At 35.2% G+C, this 22,754-nt stretch overlaps 1 protein-coding gene and 1 non-coding gene across 2 annotated transcripts in view; one reads left to right on the forward strand and one right to left on the reverse strand.

Annotated features, from left to right (window-relative positions):
- Positions 1 to 22,754, forward strand: part of LOC150099515 (phosphatidate cytidylyltransferase, photoreceptor-specific-like) — a 206,266-nt gene that overhangs the window by 21,659 nt on the left and 161,853 nt on the right. The window contains exon 3 of the mRNA XM_090404474.1: positions 16,963 to 17,059. Coding sequence (XP_090260600.1) covers positions 16,963 to 17,059 — 97 coding nt within the window. The remainder of the gene's footprint in view (positions 1 to 16,962; positions 17,060 to 22,754) is intronic.
- Positions 9,960 to 10,153, reverse strand: LOC150099516 (U2 spliceosomal RNA). The gene has a single exon (XR_016549432.1). It is a non-coding gene; the product is annotated as a U2 spliceosomal RNA (small nuclear RNA).

Here is a 22,754-nt window from a genome sequence, read left to right on the forward strand (position 1 = left end):
GAATAAAGAGATTTAATAATCCTAATGATTTTGTTGTCAATACCATAATGTTCTAGAATCTTCCATAATGCCTTGTGCCATATTGAGTCAAAAGCTTTTTGAAGGTCTAAAAAGTTGTGATAGACTATTTTGTTATGTTTCTATGTATTTTTCGCCTAGTATGTGTATTGTAAAGATATGGTCGATTGTACTTCTGGACTTCCGGAAACCTGCGTGTTGATCTGATAGTCTGCTTTCTATTTTCTTTTCGATTCTTGATAATAGTATTTTTAACAAGATTTTGCTTGGATGACTAAGGCTTATTGTTTTATAGTTGCTACATTTATTACTGTTTCCCTTTTTAGGAATAGGTACAAGGACAGAAGTTGGCCAATCAGAAGGCCAAGTCTCTGTGTTCCATACGTCCTGGAATAAATTTATGGATTATTGTGCACATATTCGGTCGCTTGGTTTTGAAAAGGATGACGCACTGTTGGAGAGTGTGTTCAGAGATGATTGACTAAGTTGATTTCTGGAATGTGGGGTATGAAGACAGGTTGAGAGAATGCAAATTGCAGAGCCTGCTGGATAGCAGGAAGATGGGGGGGAGCATGATTGAGTTATATAAGTAGGTGAGGGGTAATTACCAGATTAATGTGGATGAAATTTTTCATAGAATGTCTAAGGACATCTCTGGAAGCTGTATAAGGAGGATGTGAGCAAGGGTAGGTTTCTTGCATGGAGAGTGGTGGATGACTGGAATGCATTGGGTGAAAGTGTAGTGAGTGCAGAGACAGTGAATGCATTTAAGTCAGGGTGTGATGAATTGTGCATGTGACATTGGGACCTCCTGTGATGAGAGTCTTGACTCCATGGAGGCCTGATAGTAATAATTTATCACATAGATATTTTTTGTTGTTGTTGTTGTTGATATGCATATATCAACTTCCCACTCAAGAGATCACAGTATATGAGAAAAGTTGCATCAGATAACAAATAGAAGGAATAAAAAGTTGGCTTGGTGAGTTTGAAGCTGAACTTTTTTGGATGCTGATGAGCAGTTGCCCATGATTTTTTATAGTTAGAAGAAAGTGAATGAATGATGGTGGCCAGTTCATTGGAGTAGTTTTCATGAAAATACCTAAAGGACACTGTGAGAAAGTAATTGGAGAGTGAAGCTCTGAAAGAGGAGATCATCAGTCATCTTTTAAGCAGACTTTCCTCTTCTGAATAGTATCTGACAGTTTTGGGTGCACCATCCCTATGTGAGAATAGTATTCTTAGCTTGGATGAATTAGAGATTTATGCAATATTAAAAGTTGAACAAATTAGAAGTGTCTTGAATAAAAGAGGACTCTTCTTTTTTTTTTTTTTTTTTTTTTTTTTGAAGATGTGGATGTTATGTGATACATTTTTACCAGGAAAAGTTAGAAGTCAGTCCATTAAGAGAAATCTGAAATCATATCTTGACTGGAAATAGTACTATCCCGAGATAAGAAGTGAGGTGAGATTTTTCTTATTAGAAATAAGACTGATCTGTCATGATATTTTTAAAGTTTACTAGGTTTTTCTCACCCCATTGGAGAGTGATAAGGAGATCAGTGTTTGTAAGACATTGTTATGGAATATCTTATAGTTTGGATCATTTGAGTATGCTGCAAGTTTCTCATTAAGCAGAACCATAGATAAGATTTGATCAGCAGATCTATAGATAGGATTTTAATGCTAATGAGAAAAAGTAATTAATGTATAGTAGGACTAAAAAAAAAAAAACAGAACCCAGTTGCAAAGGATGAAAGGTAGTACATATGATGGCATCCTACTGTTATAAGTAATTCTCTGTGTCAACCCATTCATATGTTTTGGAAATATCAAGAGTGGCCACATGAGTTTCTTCAAACCTTTCTATATCTTGTGTTCAAAGATGGGTAAAGTTTGTTAGAAGATCAGCTGTGAGCAAGAGTGGTAGAATTCATGATCACTAATTAATTGGTAGGCCTCCAAGTAATTAGGAAATTAACTGTTGACGTTTGCCATTTTTACAAGAGGACCAAGGTAAGGGCAATGGAATAATAGTTTAATGGGCAATGTTCGATGTCTGTTTTTTGAGATGAGCTGTATGTGGACTTGCTTCCATGGTGTTTGGGTAGATGTCAAAAAAGTATTAGTTTGTACAGACAGTTAAAGATTGATATTAATTCTGGAATACAAATTTCGAGCACTGTTGGACTGGACCAGAAGACTTGTTGTTATACAAGGTAATAAGGATGTTCTTCTGATGTCTTTCTTACAATGGATCAGATGATCTCTGTGTATTTTTTATTATGATAAAAATGGATGTGGGACCTATTCAGATTTTTGTGGGACCCATTCAGGTTTTTGCAAGACAGGTAATATTTTTCTCTCCATGACTAATTAATCAGAAGAGATAGGGATATCCTACTTTGCATTTAAGGTTCAGTGCACTCTGGCTTGTTTATTTATATTTGTCATGTCCATTCATTTCGAAATTTGATACACAACTTATGACTTTCATTTGTCACCTATCACTTAATTAGATTTAGTGACCTTGTGTATGTTATTTGTGGAATTTCTTAATATTTATTATTTTTAAAAATTTTTGTATATGAATCCTACTCATGAAGAATTGTTAAACCTATTGTACATTATTATGCACAATATTACTGTTATACATCACTATTGGTGAGTTATGTATCAGATAATCCAGGAATCCTTCTCTATAAACCAAAGATGGACTTTTTTTCTTTTTTTTTTGCTGCCTTAGGCCTCCAATAACTAGGACAGTGATTTCACACTAGGTGATGAAATTCATCCTCTGCCAAAAGACATTCACAGTCTTTTGGCAGAGGAACTGAAATCCATAGCCATTGATTGGAGAGCAGAAGCTCTGTTCACTCAGATAATCAGCTGAGCAATTTCTTCATTGCTAGTAACTTATAAATGTCATTTTTTTTTTTTCTTTTTTTTTTGACATCTATTTAATGAGTGCATGTATATAGTTTTATGTTAGTGCTGTATAAATTTGCCAGCCACCCAAATAATTTATATATAAGTGTAAAGAGTTATATTTTTAATCATAAAGGCACAATTTTTTATTATGTTTTTTTTAATGTGAACTTTATTTTGATTATAAGGTAAAAATTCTGCAAGGCTATCTAAATATTATTATTATGTGACACCTCTAGGGAGTCCAAAGACTCGTCGAGGGAGAGTGTGCCAACAACATCGAACGATTGAACCCTTCCAATTACCAACCATGCTCAAACTTGCTTAACTTTTTGCGTGAACCATTAGTAGAGAGGCTCTACCAATCGACCAACCTTTGCTGGCATTATGTATTGTTAAAAATAAATTGTGGGTCTGATATGAAAAGAGACAAAAGTTTAACTAATTGTTATTTCTGCGTAATAGATATATTAGACATTACTGCAAAACTGAACAAACAGCACGGAATCCAAATTTACTATTACCCTTGAAATCTTAGTGAAGATTTTCCTGCATCAATGAAAATCCATTTTTATTGATGCAGTTTCTGCAGCTCCATTTTCATGAAGCTGCAGAAGCATGCACCTTCATGAAAAAATGAAAGTAATATAAAATATAATGGTGAAACTTGGTGTGGTTTATTGATGAAAAATAGGTGAGATGTTGATCGGCTTTTTTAAACTATCTTGTTCATTGGAAGCAGAGTTGAACAATCTTCTCTGTGATTTGAAATTATCAAAAAAAATCTTTGTTTTCTGAAGTTGACTATATATATAGTCGATTTTAGAAAAATATATTTAACATGAGGAAGTGCACTCTCTATTCCTAGAATTGGAACTAAGAGCTGCTTCAATGGAAGAAAGCACTCCCATTATATAAATAGCAAAAAAAAAAAAAAAAATCCTGCAACTTTGATAAGTATGTGTTAATAATTTAACTTTAAATATAAAGTTATTTAAATATTTTATGGAATTTCTTCAATATTTTCTACACTGTTATGCGATTTTTCTCTGAAAGCAGCAAAGAAGTTAAAAAAAATATCATTATGAAGTCCAGGTCACAAGCTCAATTCACCTGTTCAAAAGTGAGAATTCTTATTTATGGAAGGCCATTTTTTGACAAAATGAGATGCACATATATACACATAAAAATGAAAAAAAAAAACATACGAAAATATGGTATAATTTTTAATTTTTTTTGTATCATTCTTCCTATGCTTTATCTCTAAATAGTGAACCACTTTTTCACATCAGTATTAGGCATTTGCCTTCCATTTTGCAAGTGGTCTTCCTTGTTCTCTTTTCCCTTTGGTCTGTATTTATCTACTCTTTTTTTTGGTAGCCAATATCTTTCCATCCTATATAATGCTTCTTCGATTTCACTCTGTATTCCTTGATCTTTTCATTTAAAATGTAAATGCCTAGCTCTCTTCTGATGTTTTCATTTTTTATATAGTCTAATCTTGTCAGGGAATATGGGCGTACGATGAAAAGTCAGTTACTGGAACAAACTTCAATTCGAAATCTAGAAGAAGGAGAACAAATCAAACATCAGCAGAACTGAAGATAGGAACCATCAACATAAGGATTATCGATGGAATGGAAATTGAATTTGCAGAAGAACTGGAAAAGTATCATTTAGACATAATTGGCACTACTCAAACAGTGAAGACTAAAACAGGTGAGATCCCTAAATAATAAGTGTAGAATATTATATTTGGGCAATAAAAATCCAGGGAAGGAAAGATTGATAGCATTCAACACCAAACATGAAGATAAACTTATTGATGGGGAAACAGTTTCAAGCAGAGTTATGTTGGTGTACATTCAAAATGGAGAAATGAACAATGAATTCAAATGAAAATTGGAGATCTAAATAGCAGAGTAGTAAAGGAATCCCACAAGTCATATAGTGTAAGTAAACAAAGTTGGTGCCTGAAGCATCTTCAGGTCTGGGGCAACTCGTGGCAAAGGTGGACTGACTTCACATCACACCTTAGTATCTCATAATGCATACATCTCCTTGCGGACATATATAATGCTATGCATTATGAGAAGGGTCACTACCCAGACCGGTTTCAACCTTTATTGAGGTCTCTTCAGTGGGAACCAGACCCAGAGGTGATAGGGAAATATGACTTCAGCAATGCAGAAGTCATATTTCCATATACGAGTTGCCAAAAGGTGTCGCACCTTATTATTAAATTACTCTGGATTAGAGAAAGATGTTGGAAGTTTTTTCACTTGGTTATACTATAAATTATCTATTTGGTTTAATCCTTAATCCTGGGTCTGGGTGGTGAACCTTCCCATAATGCATAGCATTATACATATCTTCAAGGAGATGTGCTTTGCATTATGAGATACTAAGGCAAGTGATGTGAAGTCAGTCCACCTTTGCTACGAGTTGCCCCAGTCCTGAAGATACTTCAGGAGCAAACTTTGTTTGCTTACACTTGGATAAAGGATTAAACCAAATATATAATTTATATTATAACCAAGTGAAAAAACTTCCAACATATTTCTCTAATTCAGAGTAATTTAATCCTTTCTGCCCTAGTGATTCCAATTGGAATCACTAACTTTATTGGCCTTCATAGCCCATATTACGTGGCGAATCATTCGCCACGTAATATGGGTAAAATTTCCTCCTGCTCTCCACAAAGTGTGGAGAGCAGGAGGAAAAACAATAGTGGAGCAATTAACTTGCTTGGTGGAGATGGTGACCAAAGCAGATGACATAGTTGATTATTTAATGATCACTTTATTAGAGTGTTCCATCCTGGTACTTCAGGTTTTATTCCTAGAAGGATAACGAGAGTGGTGAAGTGTTAGAAGTGAATGAAGAAGATGTATTCTGAATATCGAGTGCACTAAATGTCAGTAAGGCAGGGGGAGGACTAGATGAAATTTCGCCACATTTTAAGGGAATGTGCTATGGAACTGAATGTCTTGCAATGGGCAGGTTCCTGAAGAGTGGAAGGAAGGTAGATAGTACCATTGCATAAGAGCGGTGGTAGAATAGAGGTATCAAACTGTAGGCCTGTTTGTATTTCTTCTGTAGTTAAGACTTTGGAGCAATTAGTAAGAACTCATATACAGAACTGGGCAGATGAGGGTAATATTATTTATGCAGGCCAGCATGGATTTGTTAAAGGGTGCTCTTGTTTTAGTAATCTAGTTACAAATTAAAGATGGCAAGAAATTATATTCTTGGTTTAATTCTTTATCCAAGTGTAAGCAAATTCAAATTTTTGCACGTGAAGTAACATCACGACTGACTACTTGCCCAGTCGTGATGTTATTTCGCATTAATTGCCTTAGTATTCCATAATGCAATGCACATATCCTTATGGACATATAATGCTATGCATTATGGGAAGGGCCACTACCCAGACCAGTTTCAACCTTTATTGAGGTCTCATCAGTGGGAACCAGACCCAGAAGTGATACCAAGGTTGAAGTAATGCAGAAGTCATTCACAAATTTTTATTTGCTTACACTTGGATAAAGGATTAAACTAAGAATATAATTTCTTGGCATCTTTAATTTATAATATAACTAAGTGAAAAAACTTTCAAACAAATAATGTGGTTACCTTTTACCAACAGCAGCGGATAAAGATAAAATATAACTGTCATTTTTTTGCATTTTCCCAAGACATTTGACAGGGTGCTACATGACAAGTTGATTTTTAAGTTGAATCATATGGGTTTGATGTCAGGTTACTGGATTGGTGATCGGCTCTCTGATAGAGTTGTATATGGGGGAGCAGCATCAGGGAGTAGGAAGGTTACAAGTGGAGTTCCATAGGATTCAGTCCTGGGACCATTGTTGTTCAATCTTTATGTCAATGATATTGTCACAGGACTATAGGGAGATGCTCAGTTGTTTGCAGATCATGTGAAACTTGGGAGGATTATCAGTAATATTGCTGGATGTTTTGACTCTTCAAGAGGATTTGAATAAGCTTGTAAGGGTGGGCAAAGGCATGGGTCTATCAGTTTAATGCAACTATATGTAAAGTTTTAAAATTTGGGATCCACAGATGAAATGCTTTATACCCACTTCGTGGAGTTATGCTGGAAGAAGTGGAGGAAGCAAGGGATCATGGGGTATTTGTGGATAGAGATTTCAAGTTCTGAGGTCACATTGCAAAGGTTGCGAAGACATCTCAGAGAATTGTGCCAATGTTGAGGAGAACATTGACCTCGAGAGAAGTGTGCTGGTCCCATTATATAAAGCTTTGATCAGACCACCTCTGGATTTCTGTGCTCAGATCTGGTCACCAGAATTTGAAGGGGATGAAGTAACCTTGGAGAGGATGCAGAGACAGATAACAAAAATGTCAGAAATGTACAACATGATTATGAGGAGAGACTGAGGGCATGCAGACTTCAGAGTTTGGTGGATAGAAAGCAAGGGGGGGGGGTATTATCAAGATATTTAAGCTGAATAAGGGCTATTGTTGTATTACCACTGAGGATATTTTTTATATGGTAGTATAAAGACAAGGACAAGAGTCCATCCCTGGAAGTTGCAAAAGGAGATGGTGAGTAAAAGGGTAAGAAGTAAGTTTTTTTTCATGGAAGTAGTAGGAGCATGGAATGTATTGCCTGAGAGGATGATTTTAAGGAGTGGTATGATAGACTTTGTGTTTATTAGTGTTGACCTCCTGCGATGAGTCTTGTGACTCCATAGTGGTCAGGAAAATATAAAAAAAAGCGCTTGATGCTAATATGAAAAAAAGAAAAAGGACCTCTAAGAAGACCATGATCTAAGTGGATAGATTCAATCTGAAGTGCCCTAGAAGACCAAAATGTTTAAATATGACAACATTGGAATGCTGACAAGTAATAGAGTAATTTGGAGGAAAATTGTTGATAGGAGATTATTAATAATCTAAACTTGATTATATAGCATTGCCATATTTATCTCTGCACTCTTTGTGGATACAAGATTTGAGGGTACATATCAGCAAATTGCTGCTTGTAATTTTGGGTATTCCTTTAATTGCTCTTAAAAATCTCATTTTTGCTGCCTGTATTCTACTTTGATCTTTCCTTTTAACTTTTCATAGAATAGTGAGCCAGTTCTTGTTTTAAATCAATTAAAAATCATCAAATACACTTCTGTTTCTAAGTGTGAGCAATCAAACCAAGACAATATCATGCAGTGTCAAATTATATTATTTTGTATACTGGAAATGAGCATACAAAATACTATAAATATTTTTATTTATTATATTTGAATTGGTTGTAACAAACAAATATTGTTTGTTACAACCAATCTGTTTGTTGATGCTATTATGAAAAAAAAGAAAAAGACCTCTAGGAACACCATGATCTAAGTGGATAGATTCAATCTGAAGTGCCCTAGAACAGCGCTTTCCAAACTGTGGGCATTATTTCACGCCCCCCCCCCCTTTTGGGGGGGCGTGAAATAATGAAAACAAATTTAAAATGTTTTAAGACTAAGTAGTTCTTTTTATTTTAAAAGAAACGTATTTAACTTTTATTATTTATTATTTCTTTTTTGTTATTTTTTATATTTTAATGCAAAAATTCACACATTGGTGTTGGTTCACAAACTTTGTTTCCTGCATATTTCGGTGCTTAATGAATATTAGTAAATATTGTTTATTCATATGTTTCATTTCAAAGCAGGTTAATTGTATTTACTTCGAATGCTCTCCAGGGAAGCTCCAAATCTTCCTGTTCCTTTCATCACGCGTTCGTAATCAGGGACTGTTGATATTGACTTTGTATACATATCAAAACTCGTTTTATATTATCACTGTCATCCGAGCTAGTTTTCTGTTACTAATAAAAGTTTCGCATATACTTCACACATGAAAAAAAGCTTAAACAAGTTCATGCGGGGAGACGGTAACTCGCCTGCAGTGGTAAACAACATGCCCTCCCTAACAACCACTATACTGCAGAGGCAATAAAAACAAGTACTTTTATTATGCCAGTGAATAAGGTATGAGGAGTCTGTGTAATATATTTCTCAACAAATAGTGCAATTAGAGACAACTGGGATAAAAACGCACTAATTAATGAATCACATGTCCCCTCATACAGAAACTATGCTGTATAGACTGAAACAAAACCATATGTTGCATGGGCAAACACAGTATCTAACTAAAAACTATTGTTGTTAATTAGATGTGTGCGAGTTCGATTTCCCAAGGCAGCAATAAAATTCAACCGAAAGTGTTAAAATTCATAAAAGTGTTAAAACTAAGTAATATATATATATATATAATGAATGTTATGGCAGTTTCACATATGGAATTCGGTTGAAGAGAGTTAGCATTTCAACTCAATTGTCAGCTATGCTTTTATCTTTCGGTTGCGCGATCTTTTGTTAATACCGCACCAATCATATGCACGTTTTAATAACCTGCCTTTGCTGTCTGTTTCGCGTTAGGCTTAATTACCGTAAACTTTTCTCCAAAAGTCACAAAAGAGAAAAATGTTCCTGGTCCGGGGATTCCCTTATTCAGGTAATATTCACTAATTTCATGTTATCAGTCTGTAGTGTGCCAGTATTGGTAAGTGGTGATATTATTTGATCTATTCTACGTTAAAAAATTTAACCCTGAGATGGAGAAGTGGCTGATAAAAAAAATAAAAAAAAAATTCCCGCGAACAATGAGAAGAAGCAGAAACAGACTCAAAAAAAAAAAGGACAGTATTTCATATTTTACCAGAACAGCACACATCATCTTCAGAACCAAACGGTAAGAGGCAAAACATGTAATACATGCATTTGATTTTTGCAATATTCACTGTGTATGTTTTGTATTGAATATAAATACAATAGATATAATAATAATATATCTCTCTATTACAATTTTTTTTTCGGGGGGGGGGGGGTGAAATATTTTAATTTTTGTAAAGGGGGCCCTGACATCCAGAAGTTTGGGAAGCATTGCCCTAGAAGACCAAAATGTTAAATATGACAATTTAGTAATGAGCTGTCCCTGGAGGTAGTGCAATACTAGGACAACTCGTGGCACAGGTGGCACAAGCTCCAAGCTCTCTGCCATCTTCCAAAAATCAGTTTAATATCTTGGGCTCCGATGGGACCTGTATCAAATATTAAGCTGATAAGAACAGATATACTATAGTTTGATCTTAGCTGAAAGCCCTCGAGTCCAAGAACTCATTGGGGGGAGGGCACCTACTCTACAACTCTGTCTCTACACTCAATCCACCAACTAAATGAACTGCAACTACCATCATTATCTACATCAGCACCATCCACCACCCATCATTACCACTATTATTATCATGAACATCCATGCCCACAGCAGGATTCGAACCTGCAGCTTCTTGCCTGGAGAGTGGTTATGCTGACCACTCGGCCAACCAGGCCGGCAATTTATTTTGGTATATTTTGAAACTAAAATAGAATGCATAATCATTGAAACATAATTAGTGCTTCCAAAGCAGAGTAAGAATGACATTTGCCTCTGTCCTTTGGAGGCATCTCCAGAACTGATGGAGTCTGATGTTATGTTATGTAATAACTCCCATATACAGATTTAACTATAACATATAATTAAATTAACATATAGATTTAACTATTAAAACATGCATAGAAACTGAATATTTATTCCCACATTGCACATCACATGTTGAAGATATGTACAGATGTTTGTTTCTTCATTTTATTTTCTTATTTGGAACATGTTTGGATGTGTTTTATTAATATTACAATAGATGCCATTTATTGTGATCACTTTAGGACAGTCACTTTTTGTTAACAATATGTGGCTGATAACATTAAGCAAAGGATATAAAAATTGCATCATTTACTTCAATTTATTGTTATAAACAACTTTTTAATAAGCAACACATAAAATTTATTTTCAAAACTTATCTAGTGTTGTCTATCGTGTGTTTGAATATAGTAGTTCATGAATAAATTACTCATAATGCCTTTCAAAGTTTGTTGCTCTATGTTGCACACTAAGACGAAGTATTCGTAGAGCTTCTTGCATCTGGACATTGGTTGGAGGAGCTTCTAAAATTTGTCCTTTTATACTTATATTAGGTTCACTTTCTTCTACTAGTTTAAAGTTCCTATTGGAAGCAGCTTGACATATTTCCGACACTGATATTGTAGCCACCACTTCAACGCTTTTATCAATATCCAATCAATTTTCAAATTCTTCTTTTGACATACTGTCTGAGGTTTTATCAAAAATTTCATTTGTAAGATATTCAAATTCTTCGAAAGAAGGAGTTTCAGAGTTTGTTTTAAAAAATCCATCTTTTTGGAAGCAGTTTTTAATAGTCTTCTCTGAGACTTTTTTCCATGACATTGCTACCAAATGCAATGCATCAAGAAGAGAAATCTTTTTTTGCAATTGCATTCACATAAGATTGGTCTTTTATATAATCAAGTTCATCTATAATTCTTGCACAAACGATAAGTTTTAAAAGCTTGTATGATGCCTTGGTCACAAGGTTGGATTAACGATGTAGTGTTCGAAGGCAAGAAGATTAATTACTTTGATATTCTTTAATGATAAATTGTGTGTGCAGCACAGTTGTCTATTAACAAGACACTTTTTTCACTTTAATTTAAGATCCTATTTAACTAACCAATTGTTGATAATGGCATTAGTCATCCAAGCATTTGCACTAGAACAGTAGTCAACAGGCAAACTTTTGACACCTTTAAAACACCGAGGATTTCCAACTTTTTCCAGTCATTAGGTGCTCTCATTTCACCTTTCATATTAGCACAACAAAGAACTATCACTTGCTCTTTTGAATTAAATCCTTTAGTACTTTCGTTTTTAAACAAATAAGTATTTTTTGATATAAAAGAGTTTATGCAATGTACTGTCTGTGAAATGTATGCTTTGCAAAGAGCAGTTGGAGTCTGGTTAGATGGTGATAGTGGAGTTAATATGTGTGCAGAAAGTGTAAGGAGAATGAGGATCTAAAGTGTGTTTTGGGTGGCGAGAGTGATATCGTTAAAGAAAGAATATAGAAAATAGTGATGTGATAAGGAATTGCGAGGTAGTACCAGATAGGTGTGAGAGCATCGTTGAAAGTGTAAATGAAGGTAGAAATACAGAACGAATGGATGATTTAAATGATAATGAAAATGGTGAGATAGATGCAAGTAGTGAAATAGCACTGTTGAGCGGAGCGATACACAGAGCAAAGCGGCAACTGGAGCGTATGGAAAAATGTGTACTGAATACTGACTAATAAACGGCGAAAGTCTGATACGAAAAATAAAAGAATATTTGTAAATGAAATGAAGGAGTGAGTGCTGTATGGAGATTTGCTATTAAGAGGTGTGATAGTTGAACGTTTGACGAAATTGTACCAACCGGGTGTGAACATAAAGGACGTCAGCGAATCTATTCAAGTGCAAAAACAGAGGGTGAAAGAAATGATAGTCGTGGCAGGAATAAATGATTTGAAAGAAGACAAAATGGAAATGATAGAGGATGTGAGGGAATTACTTGAGGTAGCAAAAGAGAAGAGTGAGAGAGTTAGGATGGTGAGTATTTTGCCGTGGTATGACAGTGAAGTGTTTAGAAGGAGAGCCATAATTGCCAATGACTTTATGCATGGGTTATGCATGGAGAGTGGTGTGGAATTTGTGGATGTGTGGAGTGAGTTCGATGGGCAAAAGGATTTATATAAGATGGATTGGTCATATTTGAATGGATTTGGTGTATGGAGGCTTGAAAAAGTGTTGATGAATGAAGTGGAAGTGGATGTGCAGACTCAGGGAAACTAGATTTATTAAGGATGGGGGGGGGGTAGATATGCAGACTTTAGGGAGGCAGACTTTAGGGAATGAGTATAATATGCCTGAGCGAGTACAAAGGACAACAAATCAGAATGGGATAGTTAGTATAAGGCATCAAAGTAGGGATGGGACTAACGGGCTTCTGCAATTCATGTACACTAATGCCAGGAGCATTAGGAACAAGAAGGAAGAGTTTTTGGCTTTGGTTGGCACTTCCAGGCCACAGGTTGTTGGTATTAGTGAAACATGGCTGACAGAAGATGATAAAGCTAGTGGGATTGAATGCGACGGGTATAGCGTGTTCAGGAATGACAAGGAGAATAAAAAGGGGGGAGGAGTGTTATTGATAGGGAATTTAAGGAGAAAGGTGACCACCAGGTGCAGGAACAGTATAAAGCTCAGGCCAGGAAGGTAACAAGGGTGGTAAGAAAAGCAAAAGCGGATTATGAAAAAAATTGGCCATGCAGGCTAAAGAGAATCCCAAACAGTTTTTTCAATATGTTGCAAGTAAAAGGAAAAATGTTCGTGGCAGAATGATTTTAAAAAATGCTGAGGGTAGGGAGGTAACCGAATCAGTCGATATAGTGGAATTACTGAGCGAGCACTTTGCAAGAGTATATCATCCAGGTGGTGACATTGCAGGAATGGAAGAACCAACAGCTTATACTGGAGAGAGTTTATTTTTCACTTGGTTAGACTATAATAAGTTTAGTTTAATCCTTTATCCAAGTGTGAGCAAACAAAGTTTGCACCTGAAAGTATCTTCAGGACTGGGGTAAGGTAGTGCAACACCAGGCAACTCGTTGCAAAGGTGGAGAAAGCTCTCATCACTCCTGTCTCAGTATCTCCCAGGGAAAATAGTTCCGCTGCATAAAGGTAGTTCCAAGGCTGCTGTTGAAAATTACCGGCCAATCAGCATAACAGAAATCGTTATCAAGGTCTTGGAGAAAATAGTCAAGAGGAAAATACAAGATTGGATAGATGAAAATGGGATACTGTATCGGGGACAGCATGGTTTTGTGAAGGGTAGGTCATGCCTCAATAACTTGCTCACGTATTATAACACAGTGATGGCTGAACTGGATAAGGGTAATGGATTTACAGTGATTCTACTGGACCTTGCTAAGGCCTTTGACAGGATACTACATGGAATTCTAATCAGTAAAATGCAGCATACGGGGATGGATATAGGGTTGGTGAGATGGATAGGAGGGTGATTTATTCAGGAGTAGAGTCCACAAGATGGCCTGTGACTAGTGGTGTGCCACAAGGATCTGTTCTTGGACCACTGCTGTTTAATTTGTTCATTAATGATATAGGAAAGGATCTGAGAGGAACAGTTCATTTGTTTACAGATGATGCAAAGTTGGGTAGGGCAATAGTGAATGCAGATGATGTCAAAATTTTGCAGGATGATTTGGATAGATTGGAGGTCTGGGCTAAGGAGAATGGATGTCAATTTAATGTGGCAAAATGTAAGGTTATACATTTTGGGGTGAAAAGATTAGCAGCAGTTTACTACATTGGTGGAACTGTACTCCGGGAAATTAATGAGGCACGAGATTAAGGAGTGTTGGTGGATAAGGAGTTGAAGTTTAGGGGGCGCATTGCAAAAGTGGCCAAATCAGCTCATCAAATCACTTGGTTGCTGAAGAATACGTTGACAAGCAGAGACAAGCATGTTATTGTTCCTCTGTATCGAGCCTTGATAAGACCCCATCTCGACTACTGTGCCCAGATTTGGTCACCTAGGTTTCTTCTTGATGGGGAGGATGTTGAGAGGATCCATAGGTGAGTGACCAAGATGATAGCAGGCCTGTGGAATGAACCTTATGAGAACAGGTTGAGGATTTGTCATCATCATCATCATACGTATCAAGGATTTAGGCCTAGTATGGCCTGTTCCGGCCTTAGAAGTCATCGTTGAATCGTTTAAGAGGACGTCCTGGTTTTCTTTTTCCTAATGGCTTGTACTTTCAAATTACTGAAGGGTTTCTATAAAATTAATTCAGAAGATATTTTTGAGAACAGGGCTGGTTGTGGGAGGACTAGGGGACATCCATGGAAGCTGGGCAAAAGTGTGGTTAGTAAGGGTGTTAGAGCTGGGTTCTTTACTTTTATAGTGGTGAATGAGTGGAATTGACTGCCAGAGTCTGTGGTGGATGCTGTGACAGTGAATAAGTTTAAGGCGAGGTATGATAGATACTGTATGAATGTCGAATGGTTGTGATGAACATGATTTGGGTCCTCCCTCGAGTCTAAGGACTCCCTGGAGTTGCCCGTAATAATAATAAAGTATGCTTAGGCATTGCACGAAAATGGAGTCCTGTTTTGTCTGCATTGTAAATATCCTTGGGAGAATATTCAGCAATAATTTTTGGTCACTTGGTCTTAATCCACACATCAGCTGATAAAAAAATCAGCACTTTTTTCTTCACCGTGAATACACTTGTACACAATATTCCCTCACTTTTTCCACCTGTTAAACCATCCATCAGTCACAATGAAATTTTCTTTGTCCATTGTTTTTGCAAGTTCTGCTTTTTGGTGCATCAAAGGCTCGTTAATCGACATCTACTGATTCAACTTGAGTATCCCTACCAGATCGAGCGCTCTTCTGATCCATGTTCTTATTAGTAAGACCTGAAGTTTCAATGTTTGATTTGTTTTTTAACATCTTACACGAGAGTAGTTGTGAAATTTTTAAATGTACATCCACACTACGCTGACTCATTTTGGGCACATCATAGCACTCCAAACTTCTTTGTTTTTCTTGAAAAGATAAATCTTTGTTTTTTACTTGCTTCTGCATCTTGTTTTTCTCTTACTGAAAGAGAGCACAAAAATAAACTTGAAAAATCACAATTCAACTGTATTTATACCCACCTGCATTTGCCTGGAAGATTTACAGAAGATTAAAATTAAAAGAAGATTAACACAAAAGTCTGATTTCGACAAATGTTCTTTGTCAAATTTTCTCTTGATTAATCCTTAAAGTTCTTAATTCTGAGATGCAAAAGGCTAAACATTCGAGGATTTTGATAACAGTAACAGGAACTTTGATTATAATAGATGGATTATTTTTAATTCATTTTAAATGGTGTGTTTTGGGACAGACTAATTTTGATAACAGTAGCTGACTGATAATATTATCTGAGATCACAATAAATGGATTCTACTGTATTATTATTTCAGTAACCTCCATATTGTCAATAGACTCATGAAAGGCCCACTCAACCAGCAATGTGCTTATCATGACAAACATTGAAGTTATTTACATTTCCTGCATTCATAATGTACTCTGATAATGCATTCTACTCACTAACAGCTCTCCAAATTTGAGCTCAGTAGTTCATGTGGCTGACCGATGACTAATATAGAGGCACCACCGCCTTACCCAAACATGTCAATGTACTTTTTATCATAGCAGCAATATGATTATAATGAGCAGTCTTTGCAACACTTGTGATGTGCCCTCAAAACTTCAGCCCACTGTCTCTCCCATCATTCCAAGATCCGAAATCTCATCCATTTCCTGAAATACAGTTCCGCCAATACAGTACGTAGTCTTATATCTCTGTATCCCAAAGTATGATACCTTGCATTTATTAATATTAAAACTGCAACCCTCCCACTCATTTGTCCAAGCTAAAAGTCTTTTCAAATCTTCCTGTAGAGAATTAACATCAACACTACTCCTGATAATTCTACCTAATTTTGTTGTATAAGCTCTTTTTGTTCTGATATATATCACAGTTGTTTTACAACTTAATATTTTCTTTCACAATTTCTTACTTTTTAGTTATGAATTTTTTATTATTTGGCATGTTTGTGTTTGAGTAGGTAAAATATTCTGTTTATTAATAGGCAAGGTTATCAAGTTATATGGTTAACATTGTCAGCCTGGGCCATATGGATAATGTTATTACTATTCATTCAACAGACTGTGGGTTTCAAATCCCACTATGAACACTTGTGAATATCTAGATGGTACATGAGCTTCATCACCTGGCTTATTTTGGAGGCTTGAAGTGGCTTGAAGTTCAATGTTTGGGAGTTGGATTCCTGGATTGTTTAAACCTTAGCATACACATGGTATTAATGTACTGTAGCTCTACAACCTTTCGTAGATTTGATTTACATAAAAAAAAAAAAAAAGATGCTACTAATTGTTTCTTTATTTTAGGTGGAGAAATTACATAGTCCGAGGAATTTTTACATTTGTAATGATCACTGGCTTTGCATTCATTATATGGTTAGGTCCCCTGGCACTTATAGTCACAGTAAGTATATACCCAGTTTGTTCAAAATTTAATGTTGATTCACTTTATATTTATATATGGGGATTTGAAGAGACGTAAATAATATCTTTGTCAAATTCTTTTAAGTATTTTCTTTTTATTATTTTTAGGCAATTTTTTAGTATGATATTTCTTGTTAAATTCTGTTTATCCGTGATTGCTTTTGTCCATTGCATCTTTAATTACTTGTTTTATTTTATTTTATTTTTTTTGATCTTCCATGAAGGCTTCTGCTTTTTCACATAATATTTTCTTTATTGATCTTTCAGTGACTATTCTTCTCATGCTGGCAAATTACTTACAGCTTTTTTCCTTTTATGTTTGCCACATTTATGAGACATATGAGACATTGCTTTTTTGTTCACTGGAAGTGAACAAAAAAGCAATGTCTCATATTTTTTTTTATTTTATTTTGATTTGAGGTGGCAGAATGCTTTACATATCACTAATTGGATAGTAGTCTCTAGTTCCACCATGATGAATGATGTATAGTAGCATAGTAAACAAGTATGTCAAAATGGCAGCTGTAATAGATGTACATATGAAACCGAGAGTGGTAATTGTGGAAGATATGAGTCTGAAATTCATACCCATCTGAAAAATGTATATGGAGATAATACTATTGACATGATCAGATGCTGTGCTAAGTTGGACATGATGGTCGCATGCAACTCCCACATTAGTGAGTTCAGGCATTAGACATTTTAAAAAAGTGGTAGTCAGAGATGCTTGGATATGGTGTCCTATTTCTGCTATCTGTTTGGCCCTAAGGATACATTCTGAAAACACCATTTTGTGGATGATGAGGAAATGAAACAAACTGACTTTGTTGAAAAATAACAATGCTTGCGAAAGCTGGAGGATTAATCTCTGTAAAAGCCATTATTAAATAAATTACATTTTTTAGGTAAAAAAAAAAAATAGGAGGTTTGCATTTGTATATCACCTCTTGCAGTTAAGAATGAACCAGTTAGTTAAAAACCTGGTTCATTTTCAACTCATTTTGCTTTGTTTTCAGTGACTTCTTCTGTAGAAGGACAGTTCTGCTTTTCTGTAAGTGTCTGTTTAAACTTTGAAAAGAAGGAAACCTTAAAAGGAATTATGCTTGGTATATTAATACATTTAAAAAGAACAAGATATAAATACTTTATTTTAAATTGAACTGTGACAAATAAAAGTTTGCATAGAATTGAAATTAAAAGTTTTATGATTGCCTAAATCATTTCAGCTGAGCACTGGTGAGTTTTATCCTTTAAACCCTGTTGCAGTTTGAATATGGTTGTGTGTGTGTTTTATTTAGTTCAATTGTCTTATCCATTTTCAGTACCATGGCTTAACAATCTGTAAAGGTAAGATGTTAGAAGTGGAAAGATGGTGTTAAGTAGTGTTTGAAGGAAGCATTATTGGACTATATATTTTTTATCAGACTATATATATTTTCAATTAGAAGTGTTAAATTGACAAGCAACATTACTGAGCAGGAACTGTAAAAAAAAAAAAAAAAATGTTGGGAAAGGTATAAAATGGTGATCAGTGGGATTATGAACAGGGGATCAATATGAGAATAGAGGTAGTTGAACTACAGGTGTTAAAGCTATTAACAAATCTCAAATTAATACCTACAGTATGAATATAGCCATGGGACTGGATGAGATATCAGTCTGAGTATTATGGAAAGTTCAAGAGAAATGGCAGTCTCTAACCAGGCTGTTTTAAGTCTCAGCAGTAGTTGTGACCCATGGGAACAAAAAGGAGCAAAATAGTTGCTTCTGTTACATAAAGGAGGCTTTAACATAGAATTAGCAAATTATAGAGTAATTATAATCTCAGGATTATAAGACATTAGTGTACTTATTTTTATTTAGTATCTCAGGTGTGGTGGTGATGGTTAAGATATTAGAAAAATTGGAATTATTGGAAAAGTTCAATAATGAATGGATAAAAATAGGACAATCTGACTTCATGAAGGAGAAGTTTTTCTCTAGGAACTTACTTGTTTCTACAATAAAATAACAGTTCAGTTAGCTAAGAGCAATAGTTACATCATGATATTGCTTATCTAGGCAAAGACATTCAATAGTTATTTGACATTTGTGCATGAAAATCTATTACATAAACTGGACAAATGGTAATGGAGATAAAGCTAGTAACAAGGATAAGAGGGTAGTTGATAAGCAGAAATCAGAGAACCATGTATAAGGGGAGCATCTAAGAGAAATGTATTGGCAGTTTTTTCACTTGGTTATATTATAAATTATATATTTAATTTAATCCTTTATCCAAGTGTAAGCAAACAAAGTTTGTGCCTGAAGTATCTTCAGGACTGGAGCAACTCGTGGCAAAGGTGGACTGACTTCACACCACTTGCCTTAGTATCCCATAATGCAATGCACATCTCCTTGCAGACATGTATAATGCTATGCATTATGGGAAGGGTCACTACCCAGACACCAACATCTTTCTCTAATCCAGAGTAATTTAATAATAAGGTGTGACACCTTTTGGCAACTCGTATATGGAAATATGACTTCTGCATTGCTTCAACCTTGGTATCACCTCTGGGTCTGGCTCCCACTGAAGAGACCTCAATAAAGGTCGAAACCGGTCTGGGTAGTGACCCTTCCCATAATGCATAGCATTATACATGTCTGCAAGGAGATGTGCTTTGCATTATGGGATACTAAGGCAAGTGGTGTGAAGTCAGTCCACCTTTGCCATGTCCTGAAGATACTTCAGGCGCATACTTTGTTTGCTTACACTTGGATAAAGGATTAAACTAAATATATAATTTAAGAGAAATGTAAATGACCACTGTTGCATCAAGACTCTGTGCTTGAACTATTTATTGTTTTGGCCACTGTATTAAGATGCTAGTCTTTATGCCCATTCATTTTGTATATTCTTCTGGCATGTTTAGTTTTTTGTGGGAAAAATTTGAGTTTCTGAGAGGAAAATCCATGCCATCTCTCGATGAGACTAACTTACTTTCAGTTGAAAAGCTCTTATACATGTTCTTCACATTCCAGTTTGGATTTGAACCCACCCAGGTCTTTCCAAACAAAGGACATCTTCAATACTAATTACGGAGACTCTGTTTGTATGTTAATGATATTGTGAAGGATAATTTGAGAAGTTATATTCAGTTGTCTACCAGTGATGGTAAACCATGGAGTGCAGTTGTTAATGAAGGTGATGTGTAGATTCTGCAAGATAAGCTGGAATTTTGGGCAGAGGATAATGCTTACCAGCTCAAAGCATAAAGTGATGTTGCACTTTGGGATTAAAAAAAAAAAAAAAACCAGTATGAAATGATTATTACACAAAATTGAACTGCAAGAAATTGATGAAATTAGGGTGTAATGGTGAATATTCAGTTAAAGTTCATAGGACATATTACAGAAGTGAGTGAATGTAGCTCAAAGGATCACTTGGTTGTTAAGAAACATCCTGACAAGCAGGAATATAAGGTCTTGATACCATATCTGGACTATTATACATGGATTTGGTTGGCTACATCTCTTGGTGGAAAAGATTGAGTCTGGAAACAGGTCTATGGTATGTTCTGCATGAGGATTGATTGAAGGTTATAGAGTTTAGCTAATAATATGGCATAAAATAGAGGATTTTGATAAGGATATATAAGTTGGCAGAGACTAAAGAAAGGTTTAATATGTGACTGGATGAGAGAGAACAAGGAATCACCCCTGGAGGTCATGTAAAGCTATAGTTAGTGTTAGGACTAAAATTTTTGCTTGGAGAAGAGTGAATGAGTGGAATGGTTGTCAGAGGTGATCATGAGTACTTTGTTGGTGAATCAGTTGAAGGAGAGTATCATCTGCATTATGTGAAGAATGGTTCCTGCAGGCCTCCTATGATGAATATATCACAGAATACAAGCTCATGGACTTCATGAGCTTGTATTCTGTGATTTTACTTATTTCAGATATTGATTCTATAGATTTACAGCAGATATGAAGTAAACAGTTTCATTTTCTTGCAGCTTTCCTCATGTAATACAGTGTTCTGTACTACTCCCCCCCCCCTCCAAGAACGAATCTTTTAATGAGGCATTTGAGCCAATTTAATCAGCTGATATGTATTTTTTCAGGTGTGATTAATTTTTGGTTGAAAACAGTTTTGTCTTCTAGCAGAGTTTACCAAGTGCAACTATATTGTTCTTAGTCACATTTTTTAAACCTTTTTTAAATATGAGGTTTTAATATTGTTTAATACTTTTTAAGTAATAATCATTTTTACAGTTCTGTTAATTATTCTGCTATAGTTAAATAACAAGATATGTGTGATGTAAGGTTATTGATCCATAGATCTGTTAGTTTAGACTTTTTTTCCCTTCCAGGAGAGAATAAAACTGAACTGTTGCATTCTGATAGTATATTATATGCAAAAAATTCAAAACACTTGAATATATTAGCTTAGATAAAATTCACAGCTTTGTAGACAGCATTCAATGGAACATACATTAAAAATTAAAGTAGGGTAAATGTTTTTTTTTTTTTTTTGAAATGTGAATTCCAACCAAACATCTACAAACCTAAAACATTAGTACCATGGGTGACTTGTTATTATTTAGGATCTCTGATGGAGTTATGAGATTCATTGCGAGTGGCTCAATTCAGACAACTGCATCATATTATACCTTAAACTCGTTTAATGTTTGTAGTCTCATCACTATCTCGGGCAATGTATTTCAAGGACCTACTACTCGCCATGCAAAAATAGCTATTTCTGTCTTTTGCTGCTTTCAGTGATGACTTCTTGAAACTAACATTTCAGTCTTGATATCATTTTTGTTACTCAATTTGCACTTGTAATGTGTGCAGATTTGGGCAAAGTAATCCAGATATGGCCCAGTCAGAGCCTTGTACAATAGAACCACCATCCTCTTATCTTTTTTTCACATGACTCCCACTCATGAAAGTTAGTAAACCTATAGTACATTAGTATTCTGAGTTGGCTAAGAATTTTTTTTCTGTTTTTACTAATTTTATATATATTCATGTTTTTTAAAGTTATTTTATACATAAACCAGAAACCATGGAATATTTTCAAGTCACTTCAGTCCTCCAACAAGCATGGTGGCAGTGGACTTGCACTGGTAGATGAAATTCATTTCCCTCTGTGCCAATTTTAGGGATCACCTTTGTGTCTGCAAGTTAATCTTCTTATCCCTTCTGTTATTTCATAGTCCTCTTGGATGTTTTCACCATGTTTACAATATGTTCTCTGAACTTCAGATTTCGGCCAACCATTTGGCTGAAATCTGAAGTTCAGATGCACCTATGATCTCAAAATAAAAAACTTTACACTTAAGTTGTGCAATCATTTTGGAAAAACTCCTCATTTATATGTCCTCCCAAAAATTCATAAAGAAGGTTACCCAGTAAGACACATCTTGAATTGTATTGATTCTCCAACCTATAGAATTGCTAAAGTTCTGTTTTGTTTATTAACTGCCCGTACTGGACAATCCAGATCATTCATCAAGAATTCCACACATTTTCTTGAGAAAATCAAAGATATTCAAATAAAAGAGTCAGATTTGTTAGTTAGCTTTGACATTGTTTCCCTCTTTACCAACATTCCATTATCCGACACTGTTAATTTACTTTATGATGATCACACTCCTGATATTGCAGAGTTTTTGAATTTGTTATAG

This window comes from Typopeltis vanoorti, chromosome 14, assembly GCF_054136105.1.
Source record: "Typopeltis vanoorti isolate ZY-2024b chromosome 14, IOZ_Tvanoo_1.0, whole genome shotgun sequence".
NCBI lineage: Eukaryota > Metazoa > Arthropoda > Arachnida > Uropygi > Thelyphonidae > Typopeltis > Typopeltis vanoorti.